This window comes from Aythya marila, assembly GCF_965140915.1.
Source record: "Aythya marila genome assembly, chromosome: 2".
In the NCBI taxonomy this organism is placed as follows: domain Eukaryota; kingdom Metazoa; phylum Chordata; class Aves; order Anseriformes; family Anatidae; genus Aythya; species Aythya marila.
The window spans coordinates 34,759,407-34,786,685 of NC_139043.1; the positions used below are offsets into that span (position 1 = coordinate 34,759,407).

General features: G+C 39.8%; 1 protein-coding gene across 1 annotated transcript; it reads right to left on the bottom strand.

Moving 5' to 3' along the window:
* Window positions 1-239: 239 nt before the first annotated feature.
* Window positions 240-22,453, bottom strand: SPMIP4 (sperm microtubule inner protein 4; the record flags this gene model as incomplete). Its single annotated transcript, XM_082755339.1, has 10 exons — window positions 240-917; window positions 3,224-3,315; window positions 3,672-3,785; window positions 4,607-4,699; window positions 6,857-7,041; window positions 8,716-8,745; window positions 13,850-13,921; window positions 15,802-15,978; window positions 20,405-20,552; window positions 22,438-22,453. 10 exons carry the CDS (start codon window positions 22,451-22,453, stop codon window positions 240-242), a joined length of 1,605 nt encoding a protein of 534 aa, XP_082611465.1.
* Window positions 22,454-27,279: the final 4,826 nt, after the last annotated feature.

Consider the following 27,279-nt stretch of genomic DNA (forward strand, 5'->3'; position numbering starts at 1 on the left):
CATTGACACAGCAGCATGAGAAGCAGAAAAATCCTTTACTCCTGTGCAAGCACTGCACAGCAACAACTAAAACATCGATGTGTTATCAACAATATTTTCATCACACATGCAAAACACAGCACCACGTGAGCTACTATGAAGACAACAAATTATTTCAGCCATAACCGGTACACAAGAATAGACATGCTACGTTGAAGTACTTTTTATTTGTTAGTATTTTAAAAAGACCAGGGAATGTGTCAGTTATGGAAATAAAAAGCATTGAATCCATAGAATTTGTGTCTCCTTCCCTCAGTGATGTTATCTCTGAGATCTTTTGTCTCTCCATTGATAGAATCATGAAAACGTTTTTGTGCTGCTGTCTTAGAGAAGGAATCCTGCAGCTCCAGCAGTGCTGTTGGGCGCTGAAGAACCTCAAAGCCAGGGATCCATTCAGGCAGTGCTGTCTCTGTTTGCCTCTCTGGTCTCCATGCAGGCTGACTTGCTTCTTGGTACCAGAGGTTGTGCAATTCAATTCTTCTTTCCTCGCTGTTTACATCCTGTGGTAAGACTGGTTTATTTAGGCTGACTGGGTTTTCCCATACTGTATGTTGGTCCAAACGTTTGGGCTTGATATCTTCACAGGAAAGGCAATGTGCGCGTTTTGGAAGGGATTCAAGTTCAGACATTCCTGAAAACTGCCTCTTGTACAATGCTTCTGTTTGCCACGCGTCAGCGATTTTCTGAAATTCGTTTATTGGCAGCCCTGTATCCAGATAATGATCTTTCTGGTAACACAGGCAAGGCAGTTGGGCCTGCTCCTGGCAGGAGCCCTCTTCTTGCAGAATAGATTCATGGGGACGTCGTCCTTGAAGTAAACGTGCATTGCGCCCTTCAAGAGGTCTCACTTGTGAGAGACTAGACAGAAAGGTTTCTTTCTAATGGAGGAAGGAAAAGAATTAACACTGTAATTAGCAGGGATTGAGGCAACCATTTTCTGGGACGAGTGAAATTTACTCAGTTACGTGTCTATCTTTACTGCCCCACATTGTGGAAAGTGAGGGAAGCATTATTCCTAGGAACTTGGAGTACTGTGCCAGGTGTGAGAACTTTGTCACTCGTGGCCACTACTTCGCTCTGACAGTATGCAAAACAGGCTGGCAAAGGGAATCAGTCCATCAGTCCAGACAGTCATTACTGCCCTGCCATACGGAGAGATTAGAGCTGGTCTGTATGCTTTGGAAAAGACAAAATATTCTGCTCCATCCCTATTAGCTTAGGGATATAGTTTAGTGGGGACTGTTAGCATTAGGTCAGAGGTTGGACTCGATGATCTTGAGGTCTCTTCCAACCTAGAAATTCTGTGATTCTGTGATTCTGTGATATGCACAAGATGCAAATGGATATAATTAGATTGTGCTGTCTTTTTTCCTTTTTTTTTTTTTTTTCTTCTTTTCTTTTTTTCTTTCTGTAAGCATCTGTTTTCCAATTTGTGGTCTCCTAAATAATGTGATAGTATAAACAGTGACTATAATGGGCCTGGCTAAGAGCAAAGTCAGCACCCTGAACTTTAGAAGATCCAACTTCCAGCTGTTCAAAGAATTAGTGGACGAGATCCCATGGGACACAGTCTTCAGGCTTCTGATTCTTCACAGGCTTCAGATACCAGTGCAGAGACAAAGCTACATTGTATAGGGACTGTTCATACAAAGTAAGTTTGAGTCCTGTACCCAAAGAGTGGGCTTCAGCAATTACTGTGCTGAACAATCAGAATTTTTGATATTTAATGTATGTATCTTTTAAGTGGGATAATGATGCTCAGATAAATTAGCATGGCCTCTACTGATCACACTTTGGAAGCCAGAGGGCAATAAAACTGCTCTGTTTTGAATTAATGTAAGCCGCTAGTTTGGATTTTCATTTCCAGAGACAAGCTGTTGAAGGTGTTCTTTGAAGTTTTCATTGTCACAAAGCAAAACATTTGTTTCTTTATCATGCTGGAGAAAAAGCCAGACAACTTTTCCGATTCAGTTATCAAAGACTTGTAAATACCATTTCAAAAGGGATTTAATTTATTGGAATTAAAAATAATAATAATAATAATAAAAAGCACAACAATTTGGGGACTTTTTATCCAGGGCAATTTTTTGACTATAAACAAAGAAAATGATAGCATCTTACTTTGGTTGCCCTGCTTTTCATATATTTGTGCAATCACATATGAAGGCATTAGAGACAAAGAAGTTTGAACCTGCAAGCGCTGTTAAGTGAGCAGTGCTGTGAAAAGGTGAGCAGGAATCTGTTTTACATGCAAAATTGCTTAGTTGGTAACAATCAATTATAACTGTGTATGTACTCAGCATGACAATGTGCAGGTGTCACTGAAAGGGCTTAAGCCATTAGAGGTAATGATGCATTAGCAAAAAGCAAAACAAGTTGATTTGCTATTCCTACCTACCATGTTATGCTTTGTTTGCAAGGGTAGCATTTAATAAAATAGTATTTTTTGACTTTCTAAGAGGCCACATTGAATATCAAAGTTTTTGAAGACAATGAACATGGAGTTTCCATATCTATGTTCATGCCTATGTTCTTAAAAGTAAATAGTTGCAATGAAACAGAATTTGGCAAATTTACTGATGCATCCTAAGGGAAAAAAAAGCAAACCACTCACATAAATGGAGAAGGATGAATCACAAGAACTCTGCCAAACTTAAGCTGGTATAGTTAGTAAGGACATAGGAGTCTGCAATGATACTAGGCCACTTATCAAATAAAGCAATAAAGACAATAAGCTGATGTGGAGCTGTGCTGATTAACACCAGCTAAACGTCTAGCCAGTATGTTTCAGTCTCTGCAGTACTGCATGGTTCATAAGAGCTGCCAACTCATTTTATGGAGAATATTACTTCTACTTTCCAAGGCAAAAGGTCCTTTGAATTGCTGTCATGAGTTGGTGGCAGCTTTAAATGATAAGATAAAAAAATATTCAGATGATCACTGTAACCTACCCCCAGCACCTCATACCCTGAACAAATCACTAATCCATTACATAAGTTCTGTAAAGCAGCTCTGTCAGGAGTCATTTAGTATACTGAACTTTACCCTTTCTCTTAGAATGATTCTTGCCTTGCATTTAAGTATTATTAAAGGGAAGGCTTAATTCTTTTAGTTGAATCTGGAAATATTCTTGTCAATGTTACTGTGGTGAAAGCATCTGAGTTTTAGTAAAGACAGTACTTACAAGTTCCACGTCTGTACCTAGTTCTCCAGTTAGTCTGCCAACTGCTTTCATGTAATAGTCATCCAGTACAAGGGGATTCATAGGGCCTCTTCCTTAATGGAGACATATTTTATTATCACATATTTTTATTAGTTAGGAAAATGAAAATTAGTGCTCAGCCCCCCTGAAAAATCTCAGATAATTTACAGATTTTGAGACCTTTGTTACTAAATGACTTTTTTTTTTTAATTTTTTTTTTTTTTTTTTTAGAAAGAATTAAAGGGTGACATCTTGTGGTCTTTCCAAGTAAATGGAAAGGAAAGGAAAGGAAAGGAAAGGAAAGGAAAGGAAAGGAAAGGAAAGGAAAGGAAAGGAAAGGAAAGGAAAGGAAAGGAAAGGAAAGGAAAGGAAAGGAAAGGAAAGGAAAGGAAAGGAAAGGAAAGGAAAGGAAAGGAAAACAATTGCTTACCTGTGAAGTTGCGACTGTATGTTGTGATCCCCTGAGCCCTTTCAGTGTTTCGTAGCATGTTGGTTGTTCTTGGAGAGAGGTTATGTTCTAGCTCTTTAAAAGTGGAATTAGGGGCTACCATCTTTGGTGGATAAGGGTAGTATATTTGACCCTTTTCTTCAGCAAATTTAGGAAGCTGAAGGATAAGAAGAAACAGGTAAGGCATAAACCAAATAAATAAAATAACAATGTTCTAAAGGTTTAAAATATCCCTTCCATAGTATGCTAAATTAGCGTATTAGAAAATGCTAATAAAAATCTTCAGTACAGTATTTCTACTCAAATAGGAAGATTTAACAGGCACATAATTCAGCTGAATTCATTTCAAAGAACTTGGAATCAACTTAGGCATGGTAGCCACACCAAGGCAGAACATTACATGCTATATAAAGTTTCTTTTGCAGTCACAATAACAGCCTGAAAATGGACTGCCACTTTGATTTTCCCCTGCCACATCCATAAGATTGTCTGTCTCCAAAGGCTGTATCTTTCTTTGTTTACCACTGTCTTTTGCTACATTCTTCATGGCTTTTATCTGTCATCAAACTTCAGGCTATATCCCCCTAGGAAGAGAACAGCTGTTTAACAACTGTTTAGGCCGAAGAACAGTAGAAACCCAATCATTCATGACCAGTTTCACTCTTGTGTTTCATGGATCAGCCTAGTCTCCATCATTACAGCTGTGGAAAGCAAGGTTAGAGTCAGTGACCATTCACAATCTGTTTCCTTCAGAACATGGAAATAGAGACACCAGCCTGTCAGTATGCTGGCAGGACTTGTGGAGAGGTAAGAAGGAGCAAAAATCTGTTGCTGCTCAAATCCATTTATTTCTAGGGCTGGAGAGTGTAATCTGGGTTTCTTTAGCAACACCTCCCCCCATACGCTGTATGAATTACCTACTTGGAAGTATGTGTATTGTCCTGGCCAGTGCAAAGCTTTCTTCAGGGAGTCAGGGGGAATGCTGACAACCTCATGCCTGTATGGATTACCTGAAGGGGATATATTTAACATGTTCTAATGTAACACCATTGATCAGAATGACAGATGTATCTGCATATCAAGCTGTAGACGTATTATGCTCAGTTTATAGACAGCTGTGCTGGTGGAAGAGGTTCTTTCTGGAGCTGCTGCTGCTGTCTTTTCTACCTTGGGAGACTTACCTCATGGATCTGCAGACAGAACTCATCTTCACTCTGTAGTACAAAATCAGCAGAGCTAAATCAGATCAGATTAACTATTTAGGCAGCCTACGTTAACCCTCCTGCCTTGCTGGAAGTCTTCACATGAGCATCTGCACCACCAGATAGTTGTCTCAGGCAGAGGGGATGGTGACAAGTTGCTGAAGGTTGGATCTTATACCCCTGCTAGAGCTGACTGACACATGCCCGTGACCAATTGTAGGAGCTCCGGATTAATTCACACACCAGCAGATTCTTACTGCATTTTCTGTGCATGATTTTTACAAACAACAACAGCAAACAGTAAGATCAAGAAAGTTTCATGAGTTGTTGAAGCTGGTTTTGTACTCATAATGTCACCTTCAGCAGAATAACAGAATTCTTCCAGATGTCTGATAAAAATGAAACTGCAGAGTATGCTTGCAAGAGCTTTGTTTCTCACCCTGGCTCTGTAATTGACTACATAATAATTACTCTGAGTTTTGTAGAAGCAAGATGTAGAAAGGGAAAAATAAATAAATAAATAAATAAAATTTAAACATAACCTTGCTGTGAAAAATTTTAAACACAACTTTCCAGTGGTAAAAGTCACCCACATGTGATCTGTGTCATCTGTTCTTAACCAGAGGTTTCTCCTTCAGTCAGTGAGGAGTGGAGCATCCTGATCAAATGAAGTGAAGTTGTTTTTGGAGTGCCAGCAGTAGCTGCCCCCTTATCTTGTAATTCCGAACCTGTTAAGCTTTGCTGGAAATAGAGCTTGGCCTCCAATGATCCTTCTGTTGTGCAAAAATAGGCTTTGTAGTTGCTATAAACCCAGCTCCCCACATGTGATTAGTGTTTCTTACATTGAAAAATGATCACTGAAAAGTGACTAAAAATGACTGCTCCTGACATTATATGCTCTGTGGAGAGATATTTTGTTTGGATAGACAAATACCTCACAAAAAAAAGGCTCACATATCCAATTATATACATAATTGTACAGTACTGGCAGTGACTGGGAATGGCAGCTCATTAGTGCAAATTAACCTACTACTTAACATTATCAGCTTTTATAGTACTGAAGAGCTTCTTAGACACGCCAGTGTATGCTTCTTCTATTCCACAGTTTTGCCAAACCCCTTCTGAGGAGCAGTGCCATGGCACTGAGAGGTGCTGGCTTTCTGCTGTCCCAAATTCCCTGAGCCTGTGTGGCCAACAGCTGCTAAAGACTGCTCATCAGTTCATGCAGGTGATCAGCAGAGCCATACAGAATGAAGTACCTGTCAGAATCCCAATGCAGCAGACTGTCCCCAAGGAAAAGCACAATTTTTCATCTGATGCATTATGTAAGCCACTCCCAGGACAAAATTCTGCTGGGGTTAAAAACTAACATGTCACAATGGCTTACATGCTGTTCTGTAAAAAATCAGTTACTATGTGATTCTAGACCTTGTTCCACCACCTGTATGGTGATAAAATATTTTAAATCATTCAGCACTTCTTTCAGGGGTAACTTTTTGTCCTCAGCAAAGGTGTGGCAGACATGGCGTTTGCCCAGAATTTGTTAATTTTTGATCCCTCTTAAGGCATTTTTTTCCTTTCCCCACCACTCCCTCAGACTGTGAAGAATCATTTCCCTGCCAGAAGGTATCAGATACACTGAATGATACATATTTATGGAGAATACCATTTAAGAGCTTTAAGAACACTGCTGACTTCTGAAGCTACAAGGTCTTTGTATGAGACAGACATTAATTCATCACTCTCAGTGCTGAGGTATCTCCCTTGGAGAATGCAACCATCAGCATGAAGAGCTCCAATTTAAGCCAAGATGCGTAGCTTGGTCACTAATATTCTCAGATCCTAGCTGCATGGAGCTTCATTAGAAAGGAGTCACAAGACTTAAGCAGAATTTCTAAATAATATTCAAGAATAAACGATAAATCATCAGAGAATAGATGATAAATCCTCAGAGAGCAGTCTTACCTTTGGTCTTCCTTAGAACAACCACATCATAAGGCTTGCTAGGGATATTGGGGTGGAAAGGCTGATGATTGCTTGCATCGATCCCGGTGTCTCGATCCTCAGGTGATCTGAAGTTTGGGAACATGGCATACCTAGAGATGTGTGTCTGGTAGGGATGAGAGATGGGAAACGGCAGGCACAGCGGTCTTGGATTGGTTTCAGTTGTCAGGAGGATGAACAGAAAGAAAGAAAATTTCCTTATTTCACATTTCCTTATTTCACATTTCACAGAGCTTTAGCATTAAATATAACACTTCGCAAGAACTGGGAGAGAATTAAGAAGCAGAAAGGTGATGTCTTTTTTTTAAAATCCCATTTGGCTTGTACCCTACAATGAATTTACAATGATCATTCCCTTGCCTGCTCCTGTATTGTCTGCTTACGTGAAAGAGAATCGTTAGATTTACATTTGCAACTTGCATAACTGCATACCCAGGCCACCAACACTCCCCAGTCGAAGGTGCAGTGGCTATGCCTCTCAGACATGTCCAACAGTGACGTGGGTCTGTTGGTTATAGCAATTTTTACCTGATGCTTAACAACAGATCCAGTCGAACAGGAGAAAAGATGCCTCTGTCAGACCCCAAATGCAAGTAAAAATGTTTGCTTCTATCATTATAGTCTTCCTGTTAGCTACAATTACTATGAATAAGTCTTTCAGAGCAACACAATTGCTGTGAGTCTATCACAAACCATATTGGATATCATCATATTCAGGGATTTACTCTGCCCTTGATGGAATGCAGGGCAGGATTGCGCTTCAGAGAGAGGTGCCCACTCCAGAAATCATAAATAACTGAAGAATTGATGAGAAATCTTTCCAGGGGAAATTTATTTCCTGTAGACTCCAAAAACGACAGAGGTGAAAGGGGGAAGTAAAGCAAGATTGTCATGAGGAACAGTGTGAAAAGAGATGGTGGTGGTGGTGGTGGTGGGAATAACGAGTGAAGAAACCCCATCACAACAGAAGCAGTCTTATCTGCCATTTGGACTAGGACTAGGACTATTGGGATATTTGTGTATAAAAAGGTATTTATTTGTGAGAGGAAGAAGGATAAAGCTAAACTGGAGAGTTTTGTGGGGCACTGAGAACCAGGACTTCACAGAGAGTTCTGAGATTGCTGTAGCTATCCTTTTCAGCTTTCAGTTTTCCATAACAGCCTAATTAAAAAAAAAACAACAACAACAACAACAACAACAACAAAAATAACAGGAATCTTCTGAGGCAAATGAACGGCTTCTGACAAAAATTAGAGGTTTAAATGAAGTTTATTCCAGTAAGAGTAATCCACCCCTTTTGGATTCTTCTAAATTCTACCACAACTGCATGTAGCAGCTTACTGAGAGCAAATGCCTTTCCCGAGTTGCTGCTGAAAGCAAAGTTTTGACCTTACGTAGGAGCCAAGTTCATCCATTCCTGAGCCTGTCCATCATGAGGTAATAAGTTTTCTTACCAAGCTGAGCTCTTCCTAGGCTTCCCTCCCACAAATCTGCTTTATACATACATTAGATTTGCATACTTTCATTCACGTTGTTTAAAGAGGCCATGAACAACACAGCCAAGGAAACCCAATTAGCCCATAGGCAAGTCAGCAAGATCAGTATTTGTTAGGAGAGTGGGTGTGCTGGGCAAACACTGCTAACTTGCTAAACCTATCATTATATGCTTCATTTGAGAGAGAGCTTTTTGCCTAGTAGCTTTTTGCTGCTGCTTACTGCCAAGGAACATACACAGTGCAATTATGGCTATAAGAGAAAGGTCTTGTCTTTTTATTTCATTAAGGAAGTAATAAGGTACAATAAAGGTGAAATGTACTTACTTAGCCAAACTGCTTGGTGGCTTATGAAGCCTGTATTAGGGAAGAAAAAGAGTGAGTTACTTGAAATGGCCCACTTTCATTTGTACCTCTCACACTTTATCTGAATCAGTGCAATCAATATACATTAGGGACAAATCAATGTGTAAGCAGTGCAGACAATATTCTTACTGGTATCACTCAATCCACGAGAAATGTTTGGTGTTGCTAGGTGCCAAAGGCTGAAACAGTGCCTGGAACAAGTGGTATGTAGAATGTCTTCTTAAAAGGAGTGAGGGAAAAAATCTAGCCTCTTACACTTCTGTGTAATAAACTCTATATTAATTAACAACTGCACGTGCTATTAGTAAAAATAAATCAGTAATGCAAAACAGAAAACGTATCCTATTCATACTTGCAGGGAAAGTACTTATTAATTCCATGATAATAAATTATTTATATTTTACAATGGAGACTTATTTTATGCTTCAAATGAATTTTTAAAAAGCAATCAAAAGAAAACACTAAATTTAAAGGGCAAGAATTTCATCACTGAGGCTAGCTAAGAGTCTCTTGGTGATTGTTCCAAGGCAGAAAAATGTCTAAGATTAAGAAAAAAAAATACCTTGCTTAATGGTTCTGTGTGGTATAATGAAGGAAAAAAAAAAGACAATTTTATTACTGATCTTATCATCTAGTAAAAAATCTAAGTGGATCACCTGGAGCTCTGAAATCCTCAGGTTTTTCATGAGGAAGCCTAAATTACCTGGTCTTGCCTGAAAAGGTCTTTATATGGGTAGGAGAAGTTGTCTAATGATAATCTTAAGCTTTACTTTTTGTATGGTGTTCATGTTTCTTGATTCTACAGGCCATATACCAAAATCTTCATATTGCCAAAACCCTTCATATTTCCCAGTGAGGAGAGAGATGTCCAGGAATCATTCCTAAGCAGGAGGCGATGATAACTTCAGAGCTCCCGCTGTGCCATTTGAGGACAGAGCTGTGTGGGACGTTAATGTGCTCCATGAAGACTGCTTTATTTCAGCCTTAGTAGTTCCTTGGGAGACTTTTCCTCCCACAGCTCGAGACTACCCAGTCACCTGGTTAATGACATAGCCATGGCATGGGAGCTGCACCCAAACTCTGTTCAAGTCACCCGTGTCTCAAGAGCTACAACTTGGCTCCTCCATCATTAATCTAGCCTCCATAAAAATAGATACTGCACAAAGAGAAAATATGCTCCCTTGCCTAAAGAAGTTCAGTACAATCCTATGCTAATTTCTTTCCACACTGAAATGGTTCTTTTGAAGATAAACTTTCGTGTGCCAGATAATTTTGTTCATATGCTGTTCCGTTACACTAAGCAGTATTCATGCATTTCATTGTGAAGTCTATGTGATCACCATGAAGTGCTACATCTCCCAAATTACCATGCCAACATAACTCATGCCTCAACTGAGCTAAGCAAAAGATCTGCTTCCCTTTTAGTGTGTGATGCTAACAGCATTTAAACATTACATGTTGGATTTTGACAACCATTTGTATACTGTTATAATCATCTGGGACTCTGATTCAAACTTTGTCTTGAAAAATGAAAGCTTTTACAGAAATAGCCACACTTACAGAAAAACAATCTTTAGATGCTTTTTCCATAGATACTTCTAATTGGTTTTCCATTTCTACAGTTAGAACAGAAATTGCTCAGAGACATGGAGGAAAATTCCCAGTGTTTATTCTCCCTTCACATTATGTTACAGTGTGCATTGTTAAATTCTTCATTGCATTCATTGGACATATTCCTGATACAAATATGCAAGTGTAAGGAGAATAAGCCTCCTTTGTGCTGTATCGTGGCAGAACTGCTTAAATACCTTTGTAGATCACTTCTCATTATAACACAAGGCAGCAATAAAATAAGGATAACTATGCATTTTCATGACTGCTGTGATTCAGAGAAGCTTTGTGAGCTCAGGTTGTAACAGCCAGCGAAGCTTTATATTTTCAAAGGTATCTGGTTATTTAGAGCGTCCCTTACATTTTTAAAACTCAAACTGCATTATTGGTCCTGAAGCCACTTAGAATGGATGGAACTATAGAAAGGTCGAGCTCCAACAGGAAAGGAAGAAAGCAGTAGTAATTTTTCCAGACTTGGGTCTGAGATGCTTTCAGTGAACTTCTGGTAGACTGGAGTCTGCCAGTGTTACACAAGACACAGCTGCTCAGTAATCATTATCTCCCCCTTTGTGTTCAGTCCACAAAGAATATGGAGTCCGTCACTTCTTGAAAAGAAGTCAGGCTCGAGCTGGAGGGACTTAAGGTGCCAGTTTAGAAAGCTCCAGAATAGGTCCAGGGAGTGGTCCCGTAGGACACTGTCCCATTTCCATAGGAATGAGAGCACTTTGGGCACCTTGAGCTGCAGGTCAGGGAACCACCAGGGCTCAGGGAGCCAGGGCAAAAGCAGAGGAATGGAAGTGATATGTGGCATGATATGCATGATTTACAGATTAAAACCCATGTGGAGAAAACCCAGTGGAGAAAAACTATTCTGTAGTGCTGCTGAATGCACCCAAAACTTTGTTGGTGTGACTTGTCTTTGGAAGGAAAGTGTAAATGCACTGGCCTGATGCAGTGTGTGTGTGTGTTGCTAAGATTCTAGCAATGGCTCAAGGATGTTTTTCAAGGCCTTTCAGGATTTTTATGGTCTTGTTTGATGTGAACGTGAGGACTCATAACAGCTTTAGATGGAAGTAGGCAGCTACTTTTCTGCAGTACATTTGACAGAGAGGGCACATGTAGCCCACTGCTAATGCACTTGCGAAAGTACATCTGTGCAAACCAAGTGATTCATTCTAATGCAGCACTGCACAAGGATATGCAGGGTGCATATTTAAGGCAAAAGCATAGTTGTCTCATGAAGGTGTACAGAGTTACTGCAAATGTCTGGTAATTCATTTCCCGCAAAAGACAGTAATGGCTCAGAGGAGCCCTCACAGGCTATAAGGTAAATAAACTGAGTATTAACAGCTCCCAGGTAGACCTGCAGAGCAGCACTCAGTGGGCATTTTTCAGGAAAGGTTCCATGTGGCTGTCACCGCTTAATAGTCTCTGACAGCAGGAAGAATATTTTCTCTGAAAGACCTTGAACTATGAACATGACAGATGTATTTGGTGTATGTTTCACTTTTCATTTTAAAGGATACACTCTTTCCTTCAATTCAAAGGTCTCTAAAAGACAGAGAAAATATAACCTTAAAGAAAAAAAATGTTTAAACCAGAACAAAACATCAACCATAATATATTTTAGAGACCCAGCATGTTTCAGATGAAGATGTGAGTGCAAAATAATGGAGAAAGTTCATCGGTGTTCTAATGATCAAACATTCAGTGTCCAAGGTTGTGTACTTCTGAGTATGTGTTGAGGGCAGAGTCTAACCTATGCTTATATAAAACCTCCTTGTTTCTTATATAGCCAGTGCAAGGCCACATAGTTACAGCAGTTCCTGGTTACTTCCTCTTACTGAATCAAATCCCCAGAAGTGTCCCATGTCCTCTCCTGAGTATGTGGATATTCCATTCTGGTAGGCAACTGGCATAAGGAAAACTCTTGCTGTGAAGCGAACAGATCTCAGAGCATCCTTTACCAAGATGCATTTCAGGTTGAGCAGCCTAGGAATTACTGAAAACACTCCTACCCTATGCGAAGAACAGTTTTAAATTTTACTCCACAATCTGCCTGAGCTTCTGCTGTTTCATGGATACAAATAGACATGTCATGTAACAGGACAATTATTTGACTAGTAAGTCACAGTAGGCCAAATTGTTTTCTGGTATTCCACTGCATTTGATGCAGTTTTCCTGGGGATGGATTATGAAAAAGAATCAACCAGTTTTGCTATGCAACATAAAAGAAGCAAACATTCATGTAAGTGGCCAGTGTTAAAGGAAGAGTGAGCCTGTTTCTGCATCTGTTGTACATCTCAAACTTGAGGTGTATGCACAATTTCAAAAGGGCATGGGCCAGTTCTTGTCACTAAGTGCTTGGGAGATATGCAGGAAGAAACTTGCAAGGAAACTTACTACTTCCTTGTAGCTTGTAATCAAATTATGCAAAAGCAGCACAGCTCTAACGTGCATGGCTGGTGAAAGGCCATATGCTATCCCAGTATGAAGGAGTCTTGGCCTGTGCACTCTTGGAGGTAAACAAATTCATCTCTTCTTGTCCGGCTTACTGTAATGAGGTAGTAAAAAGAAAAGCCTGCGAAGAGCAGTGGACTACAAAGAGCAGGGTGGGAGGTTTCCTTGTGTAGCTTCTGTGGCTTGTTTACAATTAGCTCTCCTGCTTTTCTGAAGTGTGTTGAGTCTACACAAAATGGGGAGCAGGTACCTCACATGCAGGGGGGCTAAATGGAGACTTGTGGGGGTCAAAAAATACCCCTCACAGCCCTATAAAGATAATTGAAAAAATAATCACAGAAATATTCTCAGGTTTCTAATGTGCTGTAGCTATTAATGCTGACATGAGAGGTGTAGCTTCGTTCATTTCCTGCATTTGAAGAATTTACATTTAAACTTTAAATTACTTTAAATTAATTGCAGTAGTTTGAGCAATGTTAAATGTTTTGCTGGTGCCATCAAGTGGCAAAACGTCGGATTGCAGAAGTGCAGCCCCATCCAAATTCACTCAGTCTTTCTCTTAAGCAGTAGCAGTGAGAAAAACAATCCTTGCCAACCCTCCTCCTTAAATGCATCTCTCTCTATATATACACCAGAAAAATGGACTGAAATACACATGGTGTCATGGTTACTGCAGTTACTTCAATTTAATCTAGATTCTAAGTAGCAGAAAGGACCGTATTTTTGAGTATTACAAGTTGATAAATACGGAAAATCTGTAAAACAGATTCAGAGACCCTTGTTGAAGAGATACCAAACTGAAGGGGCACAATGCCATATTCTGAATTTCCTTTCTAGCTGCGTTTGCTGTTGTTTGTTATTTATTAGCTTATCCCTTTTTTACAGAATACGTTCCTTCAGATTTCATATATCATATGTGCACTTCATATCACGTATGCATAGTATCACCAGAGTGGAATGAATTTTCAGTTTGCTGATAAATTCACTAAATTCACAATCTGGGTAGCACACCGTTTAAACTTACAGATCGTCATTCATACGCACATCACTTTTTTTCAGCAGGGTGACATCATAGTACTGCTCAATGGGAAGGCCTCTGTGCAAAGAGAAAATGCAAATGTAGAACACTTATGCTTTATATGCTCATATACTTATATTCTCATAACAATTCAAATCGATGTGTATGTTTTTGTCTTGATTTTTCAGGTAATTCTTAATACCCAACTCATAGGTGCTACCCATGTGGAAATCTGTTCACAGTTTCAACATCTAAATTATGCAGGGCTGGATTTTGAGAGGTGTCAAGCAGCTGTGCCTGAATCTGAAGTTTCTGAGTATGCTGAGTACTTCCATCTGTGAAAGCTTGGCCCTTATAGCTCCAAACCATGCACACCTAACACTCAATAGGAGCTGTGGGAACTGTTTTCACTGTAAGTGGCATCAACCCTATTATATTCTGAACTCCTAGAGGAAGAACCAAAGATATGCTGTGTGCCTGTGTCACAGAGAAACAGAGTTGCAGCTGCAAGAGTGTAGATTTGTGTATTGTCTCGAGGAACTGTACTCCCTTGTATCTAGAGAGTTTGTTTTATAGGTCTAGAAAGGATTATTTAGGTTACAAGCAGGCTTAACATTATAAGGGCCAATGAGCCAAACTTATAGTTGTCCTTTTCAAAGAGGTTACCAGGTAAGGCTGAGGGGCTGACTCAAGCAAGGGCCAGCTGGTCATGTTAGATCTCTGGGCAGAGACTGTGGATTAGGGTCAGAGCTGGGATTTGTTTTTTAACTGACAAGCTGATGAACTGAATTTGAGGCTGGGCCTCATAGGGTGTCTGTTGACATTTTTCCCTGATAACTGCAATAGTAATTCAGCTTATCTGGGCAAACAGAGACATCTGGTCTAAGGTTAAGGTTGAGGTCAGGAAAAGAGAAAGGAGGAGCTAAACTCAAGTGCAATTTGGGACCAGAGAAGCTCGTGTGTGTGTGTATAGGCAGAAAGCACTGGGATAGGGTTTGACCCGGCAGGGAAGAGTGGGGAATATGACTTGGTGTGCAAGGTGCCATATGTACTGACTGTGTATCAACCCTAAACTGGTGGGCACTCCACATGCCAGGTGAAATCAAAGCTTCAGGCCTCCAATGGGCCCATGGCCAATGAGAACTGCTATTGTCTCCAGTAAAACTTCTCTCTGCAAGGTTCATGTTTGGTGTTCAGACCTCAGTCAAGAACAGGGCCTGGACAGAGCAAGGCTGATGGAGGCAGACAGGCCTGGAACTCAGCTGGGCTTGGGTGGTGGCTGTCTAGTGGGTGCAGAGCTAGGAATGGTGAGAGACACACTGCTGAGCTGGGCCTGACTGGATCATGTGTGGCTGAGTGACAGTTTCCTGAAAAAAGTAGCAGCAAAAGAGCATCCAGAAAGCTGACATGACAGTGGAGCTGTTAGAGAGGAAACCGTTTGTGCTAAGAGGCCAAGAAAAGGAGCCCTGGCTCAGAAAGCACACCCCAGATCTGTTCCCCTCATCTGTTGTCTGATGAAGACAGATCTTGGCTTTTACAACAGCTTTCTAAAAAAGCTGTGTGCCTACTTTTCATTTTTTATGCCTATGGGATTTGTGGATGCCGAGCATTCATGTAAATTAGGCCAGTAGTGACATTTTAAAGGCCAGGAAGGGTGTTTGGGACAACAGCCAACAGTAAATCATTACCAAATGATGGGCAAAAAATAAATGAAGTGTGGAGATTTGGAATTTTAAGTGTTTCAACAAAATGCTCTGTGGAGATTTGTGGGTACCAATATGTTCACGCATTAATATTTCAGGCATTGTAAAAAGGGTAGAAGCTTAAATTGCTCCATTTCTAGAATGCAGATATTTGCCTGTCTCAGCCTAAATTGCTGTCTAACCCAATACGTGTCTATTGCTATTCTTGCTAAAATCTCTTCACTTAAACATTTTGATTGTATTTGTCTAACTTACCTTGGACAAGGGTCAACAGCACTACCAAAATGGTAATGTCCTCTAACAACTGTGCATGGAGACTTGGCCTTTGCCCTCTGGTCTTCTGGCAATACAGGTAGTGCAGTTCCCCCATGCACACTTTGTATTCCCCCAGGAAGCTTGCAGCAGCAAAGGGATTCCCTGAACTTTTTATATCTGAAAGAAAGAATTCCCCAAAACACCCTTTAACAGCAGCAAAGGTGATGGTTGCTTGAAGTCTTTTAAACAGTGAAAATTTGGCTTAATTTTCTTGGCTCTGAGTTACTCAGCCTTATTCTGGATGATGCTATTTTGGTGAACTGGCACTAGGAGAAGTAGAACAGTGACTGTCAATTCTTTAATGAAGGTTGAATCAAGTCTATTATGTTTTGATCAGTGAGAGAAGAAAGAAGCTTTTACATGCAGCATGTGCATCTCACAATATAAATCTTAGCTGCCTGCACACAAATACCTGCATTGTTCCTTCAGTAAATACTACTGAGTGGCATATGGATGGTGAACATATACAACGTCACAGATGGGTGAACATATACAGTGTCACAGGTGGAAGCTTTAGAATCTAATTTCCACTGATTTCATGAATTTGTTATTTGTGCCTTCGAAAACCTTCTCTAGACCAGTCTCTAGAGAGGGGTGAGAAATGTTATTTTTTAGCCCTGAAATGGTCAAGCAGTTGGACTCAATGATTTTTGTAGGTCCCTTCCAACAGATCTAAACCTATTCTATTCTATTCATGTAAAGTTGGTAGCTCTAATTCACACTGAATGCTAGCTGTATCAGGTACTTCACATGTAGTGAAATGAATTTGCTAGTGGAAAAGTACATGCATTACAGTTTCATATACCTGTGTCATTTGAAATCAAGGAGTTGAACATGTTTAGGTGCATGATCACCTCACATGTTTTTGGTTAAAAGAGTTTTAAAGAGCAGCACCAAACTCACAGAAAATTTGAAGCTTCATTTTCGTTTGGACTGCAGCAGTTTCCCTGCCAGGGGTACAGATAGGCTCTTTTATTAAAGAGATAAGAGCAAAAATAAGTGTTATAAATTTGACTTAGTTGTGCAGAATTTTCTGAAAACACTGTGAAGGAGCTAATGAACTGCTGTGATATGTGATAGGCATGGTCACCCTCAGGATCTTTTATTCATGTGCCGTATTCATTTCTATGAAACCAGAAAGCATGATGTTTATGTTACTGGGTTGGGAACTAGCAGCCAGATCTGTCTGTTGTCAGTGTTTCCATCATGCATAACCCTGATTCTTGTATGTAGCTAGGCCTCATCTGTGCTACCTCCTTTTGCTGATACTAGGTATTTCTTTACTGATGAGTGAAGCATCTGGACATGGTTGCAGACCAGTAGGAGAGCATTTGTTGACTGGTGCAGCCACTGCTCTGCTATCACAGCACTGGACTTGGTGAAACACACAGATATCCCAGCTTGCTCCCAGCTAGCTTGGACTTCTCTGCCATGAGAGATGATGATGTATGAGATACGGACACAGTGCTGCTGTATGGTGGTTTGTTCTCTGTGGTTGCTTGGCAGTACAGTGCCATCCTGTCATTTAGTTTCTTCTTCAGGCATCAGGACCTCTCCGCTGCCACCTGATGCTGTTCCTTTATCCATTCTACCATGATGCAAGGGGTAATACATTTGTATTGTAAAGTGAACAAAAATAAAAATTTGTACATTTGTACTTCTTCATTTGTATTGTAGGATGAACAAAAATAAAAATCTGGTGTTCTGAGGTTTATCAGAAGGCTTAAGTTTCTGAAGAAACACAAGCATCCATTTTTAAAATTCTTTCTAAATCCTCATTTTCCCTTTATTAATGTAGGTAGACAGATACCATATCATTTGCATGGATATGGTATTTGTATTCATTAAGTGGACTCACGCTGGAAACATTAATAGATCATTCCTGTTGTTTGCTATCTCCAGGTTACTAGGTAGCATAACAACCACTCTCCCTTAGGCAGTAAGGAAAAACACTGCACACACAGATTTCTGGGGCTGATCACCCATTCAGTCCAAACAGGACTCTATTAAGCTTAAAATGTTTCCAAGTCTCATTCTCACACACACACAAAAAAAAAAAAAAAAAAAAAAAAAAAAAAAAAAAAGCTGATATTGATCAAGTGATATTAAAGATGATTGCTTCTGTCCAGAGAATATCAAATGAGGTCTCAGGTAGACAGAGTTTTAAAGAGTACATCGTGAACTTCAGAGTCTCAGCAACGTAGTCAATGACTTACTAAGATTTTCCATTTCTGAATTCCATGACTCTAGATTTATTCTGAATGCTGAAAGCTGACTTCTAAATTTTTATCTTTTTTGTTCTGACCAAAAAAAAAAAAAAAAAAGAGGAAAAGGAAAAGAATAAAATGTCTTAGACTGTGAGCTTGTGAAGGGCTCCAGTAACTGCTTTGATCAGTACGTGAGGCCAATGATTCTGAGAGTGTGTTGCTGACAGCTTCCAGAAGGTCTGTGGAAAGTGTGTTTGTACAGGGAGAGGTTTAGGGCCTGATCCTATATGAGTTCACATGGGATGCATTCACACTGTCATTTTCATTTGGATCAGGAATACACTTTTGACATTAATTTTCCAGTGGTCAGTACCCTGCAGTGCTTTGGCTTGGAGTACGTGAACTGGGTTCCTTCTGGATGAAGTTAACTGCAAGACATGCTCCAGAAATGCAGTGGGAGCGTATTACAGCATTTAGTCCCTGGAATCACACTAGAGGTAATCTGAAGTAGAAAGCACATGAAATGCATTTTGTTCTGGACCTCAGGCCTCCAACACCGACTCTTTGACTCTACAGGTCTTCTGTACTCCGCTGTACCTGCCAGCATAGATGTAGTGACTGAGTAACATATTGATTTGGGATTCAGTGCATTGGAGGGAGGGTGAGAGTGGAAAAAGAAGAACCTTGTGTTATTTACTGTTGTCCAACTAACATACAAATAACTACATACATTGTCTTAGTATATCAACCTGAACCTGATTGTCTAATCACAGTGAAAAATCCTTGGGATACCTTTAATGTATATATATAAACTTATAGGGCTTTACGAATACATGTATGTACCCCTGGTTATGCTGAGGGCTGTTTATTAGTGCAAATCTTTGTGACAAATATTGTAATCCAAGATGATAATGTAATAAAATTCATGGATACAGTATTTTTAGTAGCTGACAGCAACTGTATTCTATTTATTTATGTGCTTATCACTATGTGACTAGAAAAAAATGCACCATTTAAAAATGCGTATGACATTCTAAGACATGCAGGCACCTTTTCAGATATAAATTGGTGAGTTCACTGGAGCGTGGATTTACTTTAGCAGAAAAGTGTAGCTCACTCTCTGTGTTACCATACAGATTTTCCTGTTCAGAAAGAAATAACCTGTCTGTGCTTGTTACTTGTTTGTTGTATTGCTACTAAAATAGTAGCAATATGAAAGATGTTTGCTAATGTGTTAGGATCCTAATGATGCAGACAATTCTGAGCTTATATTTTCCTTTTGAATGGTACCCTATGTAGCCAACGTGAATCTTTCCTGTACATTCACTGAAACTGGGCCTAACATTCAGCAGACTTTCAAGTCTGACAATAGTTAAAACAGTTCAGATGGAAATTCACCCAGACTCCTGTAATACAAGACCTAAAAAAACAAAAGCTGACTCAGGGAAGATACATAAGTGGGAGGCCTCAAGATAGTTTGACAGGCATGATAATTCAATATCACAATACTCTGTCTGGAATTCAGATGTTGGATATGAGATAACAGAAATAACAGAAGTTAGCAGTAGTAGTAAAACAGAAGGCTGTAGGTAAGATGAAAAACCAGAATTGAGTTTTCTAGCAACAGGGATAAAAATCTCACATCAAAGAACACTGATGGACTTACGTCTAACTCTTGAATGTTGTGTATATAAAAAATAGAAATTTAGATTAAAAAAAAAAAAAAAAAAATTGGCATGAGTACTGAACAACTAGAGGTTCAGATTTCCAGAACTTTAAAAGTTGCAGGAATTCTGCCATATACTGACCCCTAGCTAACACTTTGACTGGTCCTGTAAAACACAATAATACATTGATTCTTGAAACTTTCTTATTGCATGTTAATAACTACCAAAGCAAAAAGCAGGCTTCCTGTCATTAAATTTTAATTTTAAAGTTTTATCTCAGTTATTCTAGGCCAACTTGCAATCTAGAAAAAAAGGTTTGAAACAGGAGTAGATCAAAGTGTAACGTGATAAATGTTGGTGATCATTTTGTGAAATATGCACATTTTTTCTGAATTAGTAATGCAATATACATATTGTCTTTATTCTTTATGAAAATTATTTCAAGAGATTTTTGAGCCTTACAGCATAATATATTTCATCAGTCCTCTTTTCACTTGTAATCAACTTATTTCCCAGGGAACTGACAGACTATTGCACAACGTTATAATGAAAAGAAAAAATATATCATGCCATAAAAACATAACGTTTAGAAAAATGCTTTCTGGTAACAGTAATTAGATATCAAATACTTTTAATGAAATAATTTTTCTTTGTGAGCTCTGTTCTTACCTGTCTTGTGAGACAGTTAGATGTGAAGGAATTTGAAGTGGAGTTAGTATCTCATTGGACTCAAAGGTTCTTGATAGGTTTTCAGTTCCTTTAATTTCCCTGTGGTAGCGGGGCTGGTCATGCATCATCATGTTTTGTATTTGAGGGTCTAGGAGAAAGTAGAGGGATAAAATACCAAATCAGCAAAATTTTTTCAGTGCATCTGGATCCCAAATAAGAAACACAGATGAGTTCTGCCTAATTCTGGCAAGTGTAGACTGGAAACAATGGTTGTTCTTACTATAGCTACTGGTCTTTTGTACCAGGTTACAGAATAAAACAAAACCAAGAGACAGATTAAAGAGGTATGATACTGTTGTTTTGTGTTACCGATGAGTAGGAGTTAGAAAAAAACCTTACAAATAATGACTTAAGAAAGTTTGGACTTGCACTCAGAAAGTCTCATTTGTGATCATTTGGATATTTTCCAGTCCCACTCTAAAGGGTGATACTGCTTCACAGAGATTTTTTTCCTAGTTTTCTTGATTTTTGTCTTTCTAGCTCTGTGCTGAGGAGTGCTCTAGTCTTCCTTTCACTTGTATTTCAACACTGGTGGCTCTGATTACCTCTTTGTGAGGAAAGGTGCTATACCAGGTCAGCACAAATATCCTGCCAGGTTCAGTGTTCTGCCATCTATAACCCCATGCAGGTGTTTGTATCTGAACAAGTTGCCTGTATTCTGAGTTGCTCAGGTGTGCAAGAGAAAAGCACTGGGACTTGCCCTTTCCACTTGTTGAAACTCTGGTTCACAGCACTGGGAGTCTTCTGTCAAAAAACACCAGGAACTTCTTAAATAAATTATATGTGAAGATACACTACTGTTTCCTCTTCCTCTAACAGGAGAGCATTCCCCTGCATCTATTTCCTGCTTTTTATGGCAGAATCCTAGGTTTTCTAGAAGCACTGTCCCTATATGACATACCCAGTAGGGTTTTAAGTTTTAGTAAAATTTTATGGGTACGAAGGGAAGCACTGCCTTCACTCTGCTCTCCACAAGCAGTGACAAAGCTCCTTTTGACTCATGACCAATGGCTCATCACGTGGAGAAGGCTGAGAGGCCTTTGTTCTACCTCCATATATTTTGACTTGTACCTTCAATCAACTTGCTCTGCATTTTATAGTCTGCTAGTATATGTAGCTTAGTCAGCTTAGCTTAGTCTGCTTGGATATGTAGCTTACAATGGCAACAGGAGTCTGAGGAGAGACTCACGGAGAAAGGAGCAACATAAATTCATCTCACTGGTACATGTTTGTGATCCTGACTTTGGCCAAGTTTTGACAAATTGGATATTTTCATTAAGCTCTCTTCAGGAATATGCCAGTGAAATGCAAAAGATTTCACTTCCACTTACTAAAACAGGAAACAAATTCGAAAATATTTGAAGCTGTTCTTCTAGGATGCCTGGGCATTTGGGCCAGATGTGTCGTAAGAAAAAAAAGCCACTATAGTATGTTCAAGTGAAAAAAATAAAATTAATTCTTTCATGCTGGCAGTTTTTAGAGTGTTGGGTGGTCTACTATAGAATCTCATGCTGATTACTCAAGTTCAAGAACTACTGTCTTGCAAAGAGTTTATTCAGATTTGTTGATTCACAATCTTCATGTGCACAAAAAAACAGAAGCCAAACTTTCCTTCCAGCATAACTGCTATAGTTCTGTAAGTCCTGAGTCCACAGTTTTCAGAGCCTACCTGAATTTCCTCTCTATCCAGCTTTACTAACCTTTGTTAGTAAACAGTAAAAAGTGTGTTCCTGGCTTACAGAATTTCAGGTGACGCATATGACTGGTAGCTCTTATGTCCTTGCCTGTTGTATATGTAGGGAGCTGCCACAATTCTCAGCTTCTTTCTCTGGAGCTCCATGACAGTAGCTGTCTGCTGAGGCAGGGGTCCATGCCCCAGTTTTACTTCATCAGTCTCCTGGCACTTCAACCATTGTCTGTAGAACCAGATTCTGATCTCATTGCATTCAGCTCCAAAATGTACTTACACCCACCTGCAGTTTGACCCATTATACCAACACCAGCCACACTGAGAAGCCCCAGTCAGTAATAAAGCCCTCATCAATAGGGTTCTGCATCTATACACCTCATGTCCTTGCAGTGACACTTGTCCAATGACACCACCTAAATCCCCAAACCCGCCTTCAGCTCCAGAAACATAGTTCATTGTACATAGAGCATTTCCATGTGGCTGGGTTGGGAATCAGAATTTCACAGCCCTTGACAACTACTGTGAGCAGCAGGATTCAGACCAATGACTGAGGAGGTATCCTTATGCCTGGAAACACTTCTCTCTAGACACAGTCCAATGTCTGTGGAAGACCCCCATTCTCTGTCCAGTTTTGTTCCCTGGGAAACTGGCTCAACTCTTCTGCAGGAGAAACCTAGTTTTTTATAGCTCAGTGAGGCCATTCAGGCTAGACAGCTGGCAATAAGTAGGGGAGAGTAACTCTAGGAGAGGGATGATGGAATAATAAGCCAGATGGAGCCAGTTAGTGGCAGGACCAAAATCCCAAGTCCTTCCTGATCTAGGGGAAATTACTCACATAGGTTAGCTCCAAAGGAAATCACTAGTTTCCAGGATGATGTCTTTCCAAAGCAGGAAACACAATCCTTCATATTTCAGCCCCAGAGCTTTCAGAAATCTGTGGTTAAGACAATAAATTATCTCACTGTGAGCCTTTTGGTTAGGAAAAACTTCCAATGGGGGAAGGCAAGAATATACAGAAAAACTATAATGTCCTGAGGAATCCTGCATATATAAAATTTAATTTCTGAATGTAATAAACTTTTAAATGCAGTGTTTACCAAATGCCAGAGAGATTTTATTCCAAAGCAGGGGACAACATTTGGGGATTAGCCCCTCTATTCCCAAGCTTTACTGCCTGCCTGTCTTCTGCAGAACAGGTTAATCAGAAACAACACAGAGCAAAATGACAAACTGAGCCTACCTTCTTGTTCAGTGCAGCACACTGTGAGTATGCATAGGCTGGGGTTCTGGTACTATTTGACATCACAGTGAGAGAATGCTAGGGATCTTCTAGGGTGATACACAGAATGAGGCAGCTGGTGACGTTAGCAAGGCGTTACCTACAGCATGAAGGAGGAAGATGTTACAGCATGCTTGGGGGCATGGGTCTGAGACTCAAGTAGCTGATGGTTTGCTTCGCCTGTTTAACCCAGCGGGCAGTTGAGCACCACCCAGTTGCTCAATCACTCTCCCCAGGTGGGATGGGAGAGAGAATCAGAAAGGTAACAGTGCAAGACCTCACGGTTTGAGATAAAGACAGTTTACTAGGTAAAGCAAAAGCCCAGAAGCCATGTGTGCAAGCAAAGAAAAGCAAGAAATCCATTCGCTGCTTCCCACCAGCAGGCAGGTGTTCAGCTGCTCCCAGGAAAGCAGGGCCCATCACACGTAATGGTTTCTTGGGAAGACAAACACCATCACTCTGAACTCCCCCCCCCCCCCCCCCGTTCCTCCAGCAACTAAGATGTTGGTGTTCTCACTGCTAGTTTCATCAAAAATTCAAAACACAGCATCATACAAGCCTCCATGAAGAAAATTAACTCTATCCCAGCCAAAATCATGACATACCTTTCCTGAATAAAGCAGTAAAAGCACGGACCAAACCAAAAAATATAGCCAGTTCACTACAGAAATTCTGACCATGTCAAATATAATTGGGAGGAACTGAGTGAAGTCATGGGGGTGTTACTGAATTCTTCACAAACTGGCTGAGACTAGAACATTTCCAACAAGACAGACAGCACAACATCAGGGCTTCTGTGAACTGCAACTTCTTATTTCCATTCTCAGAGATAGCAATATTCTTTGCTTATGTTTTGTGCATGTGTGTGTAGGGGAATTCACAACATCCTTCAAAATAGTTGGACCTGGCACCGGTGGAATTTGGATTCTTGTTGGTTGGTTTGCTGGATGTTTCTGCCTACATGTTTGACAGACACAGTGATAGATTTTGATCTGTTTTACTGTATTCTGCTGACCTTTTCTTTCCTCTCAATGTGGTTTTTGTTTGAGATGAATTAATGTCAAAATAAATGGATGCGTTTGAAGAGAATGTTTTTGTTATGTTTTATCTTTCACCAAGCAGGGTAAAATTAGCTGGAGATCCTACTTTTCTTGGAAAAGCAGTAGGAAGAAAGCTGGAAGCAAGTCTTTTGGCAAGTGATAATACATAAATAGCTTTTCTGAATACGGATTAAATGGACTATTGTGTTATCATCCAGGAGAGCTGGTAATTGGTTTATTATGGTTTTGGACCACTGGTTTGTTTTTAACACGGGTGACTTGGCCATCACATTAAAGTGAACTATACTTTAATGTTTGTGCCACGTACTCTGTCAGTAATTCCCAGGGTTCACAAGTTCAATATATTCCAAAAAATAATATTTTCAGTGTTTCATTTTCAAGCTTCATCTTAGTCTAGAGCCAAATGTATGGAAAGGCTCAGAAGAATCTTTTCCTTCATTTAATTAATTACTCTACAGTTGAAAAATGCTATTATTTCCTTCCAAAAATACCATGGAAGATTTGGAGTTGTGGTTTTAAGATACCACGGGAATGACATTCATTATTTGTTATTATAGAGGATGTGCTGACTTGGGAGCAAAAGTCTTAGGTCATCACTTGTACCCTCCAAATCCTAACACAGAAGAGATCTCCCCACATGTAAATCTATCACTGCCTGCCAAGAATCTGGATGTATCTCTGCTATATGATCATCTCACACCTGTATCTCCAGGTTAGTGAGTTTCTTTGGGAAAAAATTGTCTGGGGGGACTAAGGTCCATAATACCTCTTTGTATTTCCCCCTGACCACACTACAGTGGTTGTTCTGCACTGATGTGATGAAAGAGTAGGGAAGATGGATACCAGAAGAACACAGAATCACAGAATGATGAGGTTGGAAGGGACCTTTGTAGGTCATATTGACCAAACTGCTCAAGCAGAGTCACCCAGAGCAGGCTGTCCAGGACCATGTCCAGACATCTTTAGAATATCTCCAAGGAGAGAATTTCCACAGGCTCTGTGGGCAACCTGTGCCAGTGCTCCATCATCCTCACAGTAAAAAAATATTTCCTGATGTTTTAATGGAGCCTCTCATGTTTTAGTTTGCACCCGCTGCCTCTTGACCCATCACTGGACACCACGTGAAGAGTCTGGCTCTGCCTTCCTTGCACCCTCCCTTCAGATATTTGTACACATGGATGAGATCCCAATCTAAAACCAGTCCAAAAAATGTAAGTTACAGGCTGACAGCTTTACTAAGCTATGTAGGTAAGCATATGAAGCTGTTGTGTCATGAGTTCCCCATGAGTTCCTTCCATTTTTACTTGTCTTTGACTCATCAGATCTTGCCCACAGATTTTATTTCTTACCTCAGTGGCCTATTAAATACTTGCTCCCACAATCCTACAATCAAGGCCTGTCAAAGGTGTCCCTGTGCTGGGGGAAGCTATGTGGAAAGTGGGAAAAAGAAAACTACCCCTTTGATGGGGGCAAAGAGAAGGAGTCCTGCAAAAAGATACCTCTTGAATTGGAGGCATAGTCTGCCTTCTTAAGCAAAATATTCAGCTCCCAAAGGATAGTCACTTGATGGCTCTGACAGACACATAAAATAGTCATTTGTGTTTGACTCTGGCAGATATATGACCTGATGTCAGAACTCTTTCAAACTTCCCATTGATTAATACAGAAAAGATGAAGATTTGCAGAGGCAGTTATTAAAGCAGTACCTCTCCACACTGAAACTGAATATGCTTCTAAATAAACTGTATATGGTGTAATGTAATTTAGCCAGAGGAAACAGAAAATTGAAGGATCATTTCTGAGTGGTTAAATCTCCATTTCTGTTACCTAAACGACAGTGGGCTGAGAAAACATGAGGCCAGATCAGCGAGGTAGGAAGGAAAGTCATTTCTCTAATTCACCTTATCCCCCAGATTGTGGTAGGGAAAACAGAGGGATATGAGCATTTAAGTGAAGAGGACTGCAATGCCATTCTCTGAACTTCTCACTGATTTTGATGGCCATGATTTTGTGTGAATTATAGATGCATCCAGATCCAAAAAGAGCCTAGGCAAGCTGTTTATTGAAGTGAGAAATGATGTATATTGTTATCCTTATGTCAGTGCTAAAAGGAAAAAGATATAAAGCAGGAATAATATTGATTGTTTAATACACACTTCAGGAAATGCTCTTTTCAGGCTTTACATCAAATACCGTTGTGATTTTTTTTTTTAGTTGTTCTAGAACAATTTATTTAAAGGTTTAAAGTTCAGTGTGACCAAAATTTGTTAATGCTGAAAATTCGTGAAACAGCTTTTGTAAAACTAACTTTGTACTTTACATTTTCTGACTCCTCCGGCAGGCTTTTAGGCAATCCACAGCACAGGTTCTTTAAGCGGATAAATTATTCTCTCCAAAACCGTGCTGTAAAATGAATGTTCTCTCTGCCCTCTCGTGGCCACAAGCCTGTGCTGCAGTTTTGTCACGATGGGAATTTCAAATGCCTGCACTGCATTTCGATGCTCCTAATGTTTTGCTTTTACTTTACAGAACAAAGTTTTGTATCCCCAAGCAAGTTCTTCTGTATACACTGTACTTATTAATATCTTTTATTTGAGCACAGAAGTTGACTACGTAGATTGTCAAATGAATTACATACCATATTCTTTGTTTTACCTTACAATACAGTCTGAAGATATGACTTGCATGTTAAAAGAAGTATGTATGAATAATTTCTTTTCTAGCCACTAAGGCCATTTTAGTCCAAGGATCTGTGCCTCACTTTTGGCCTGTTCACCTGACAGAC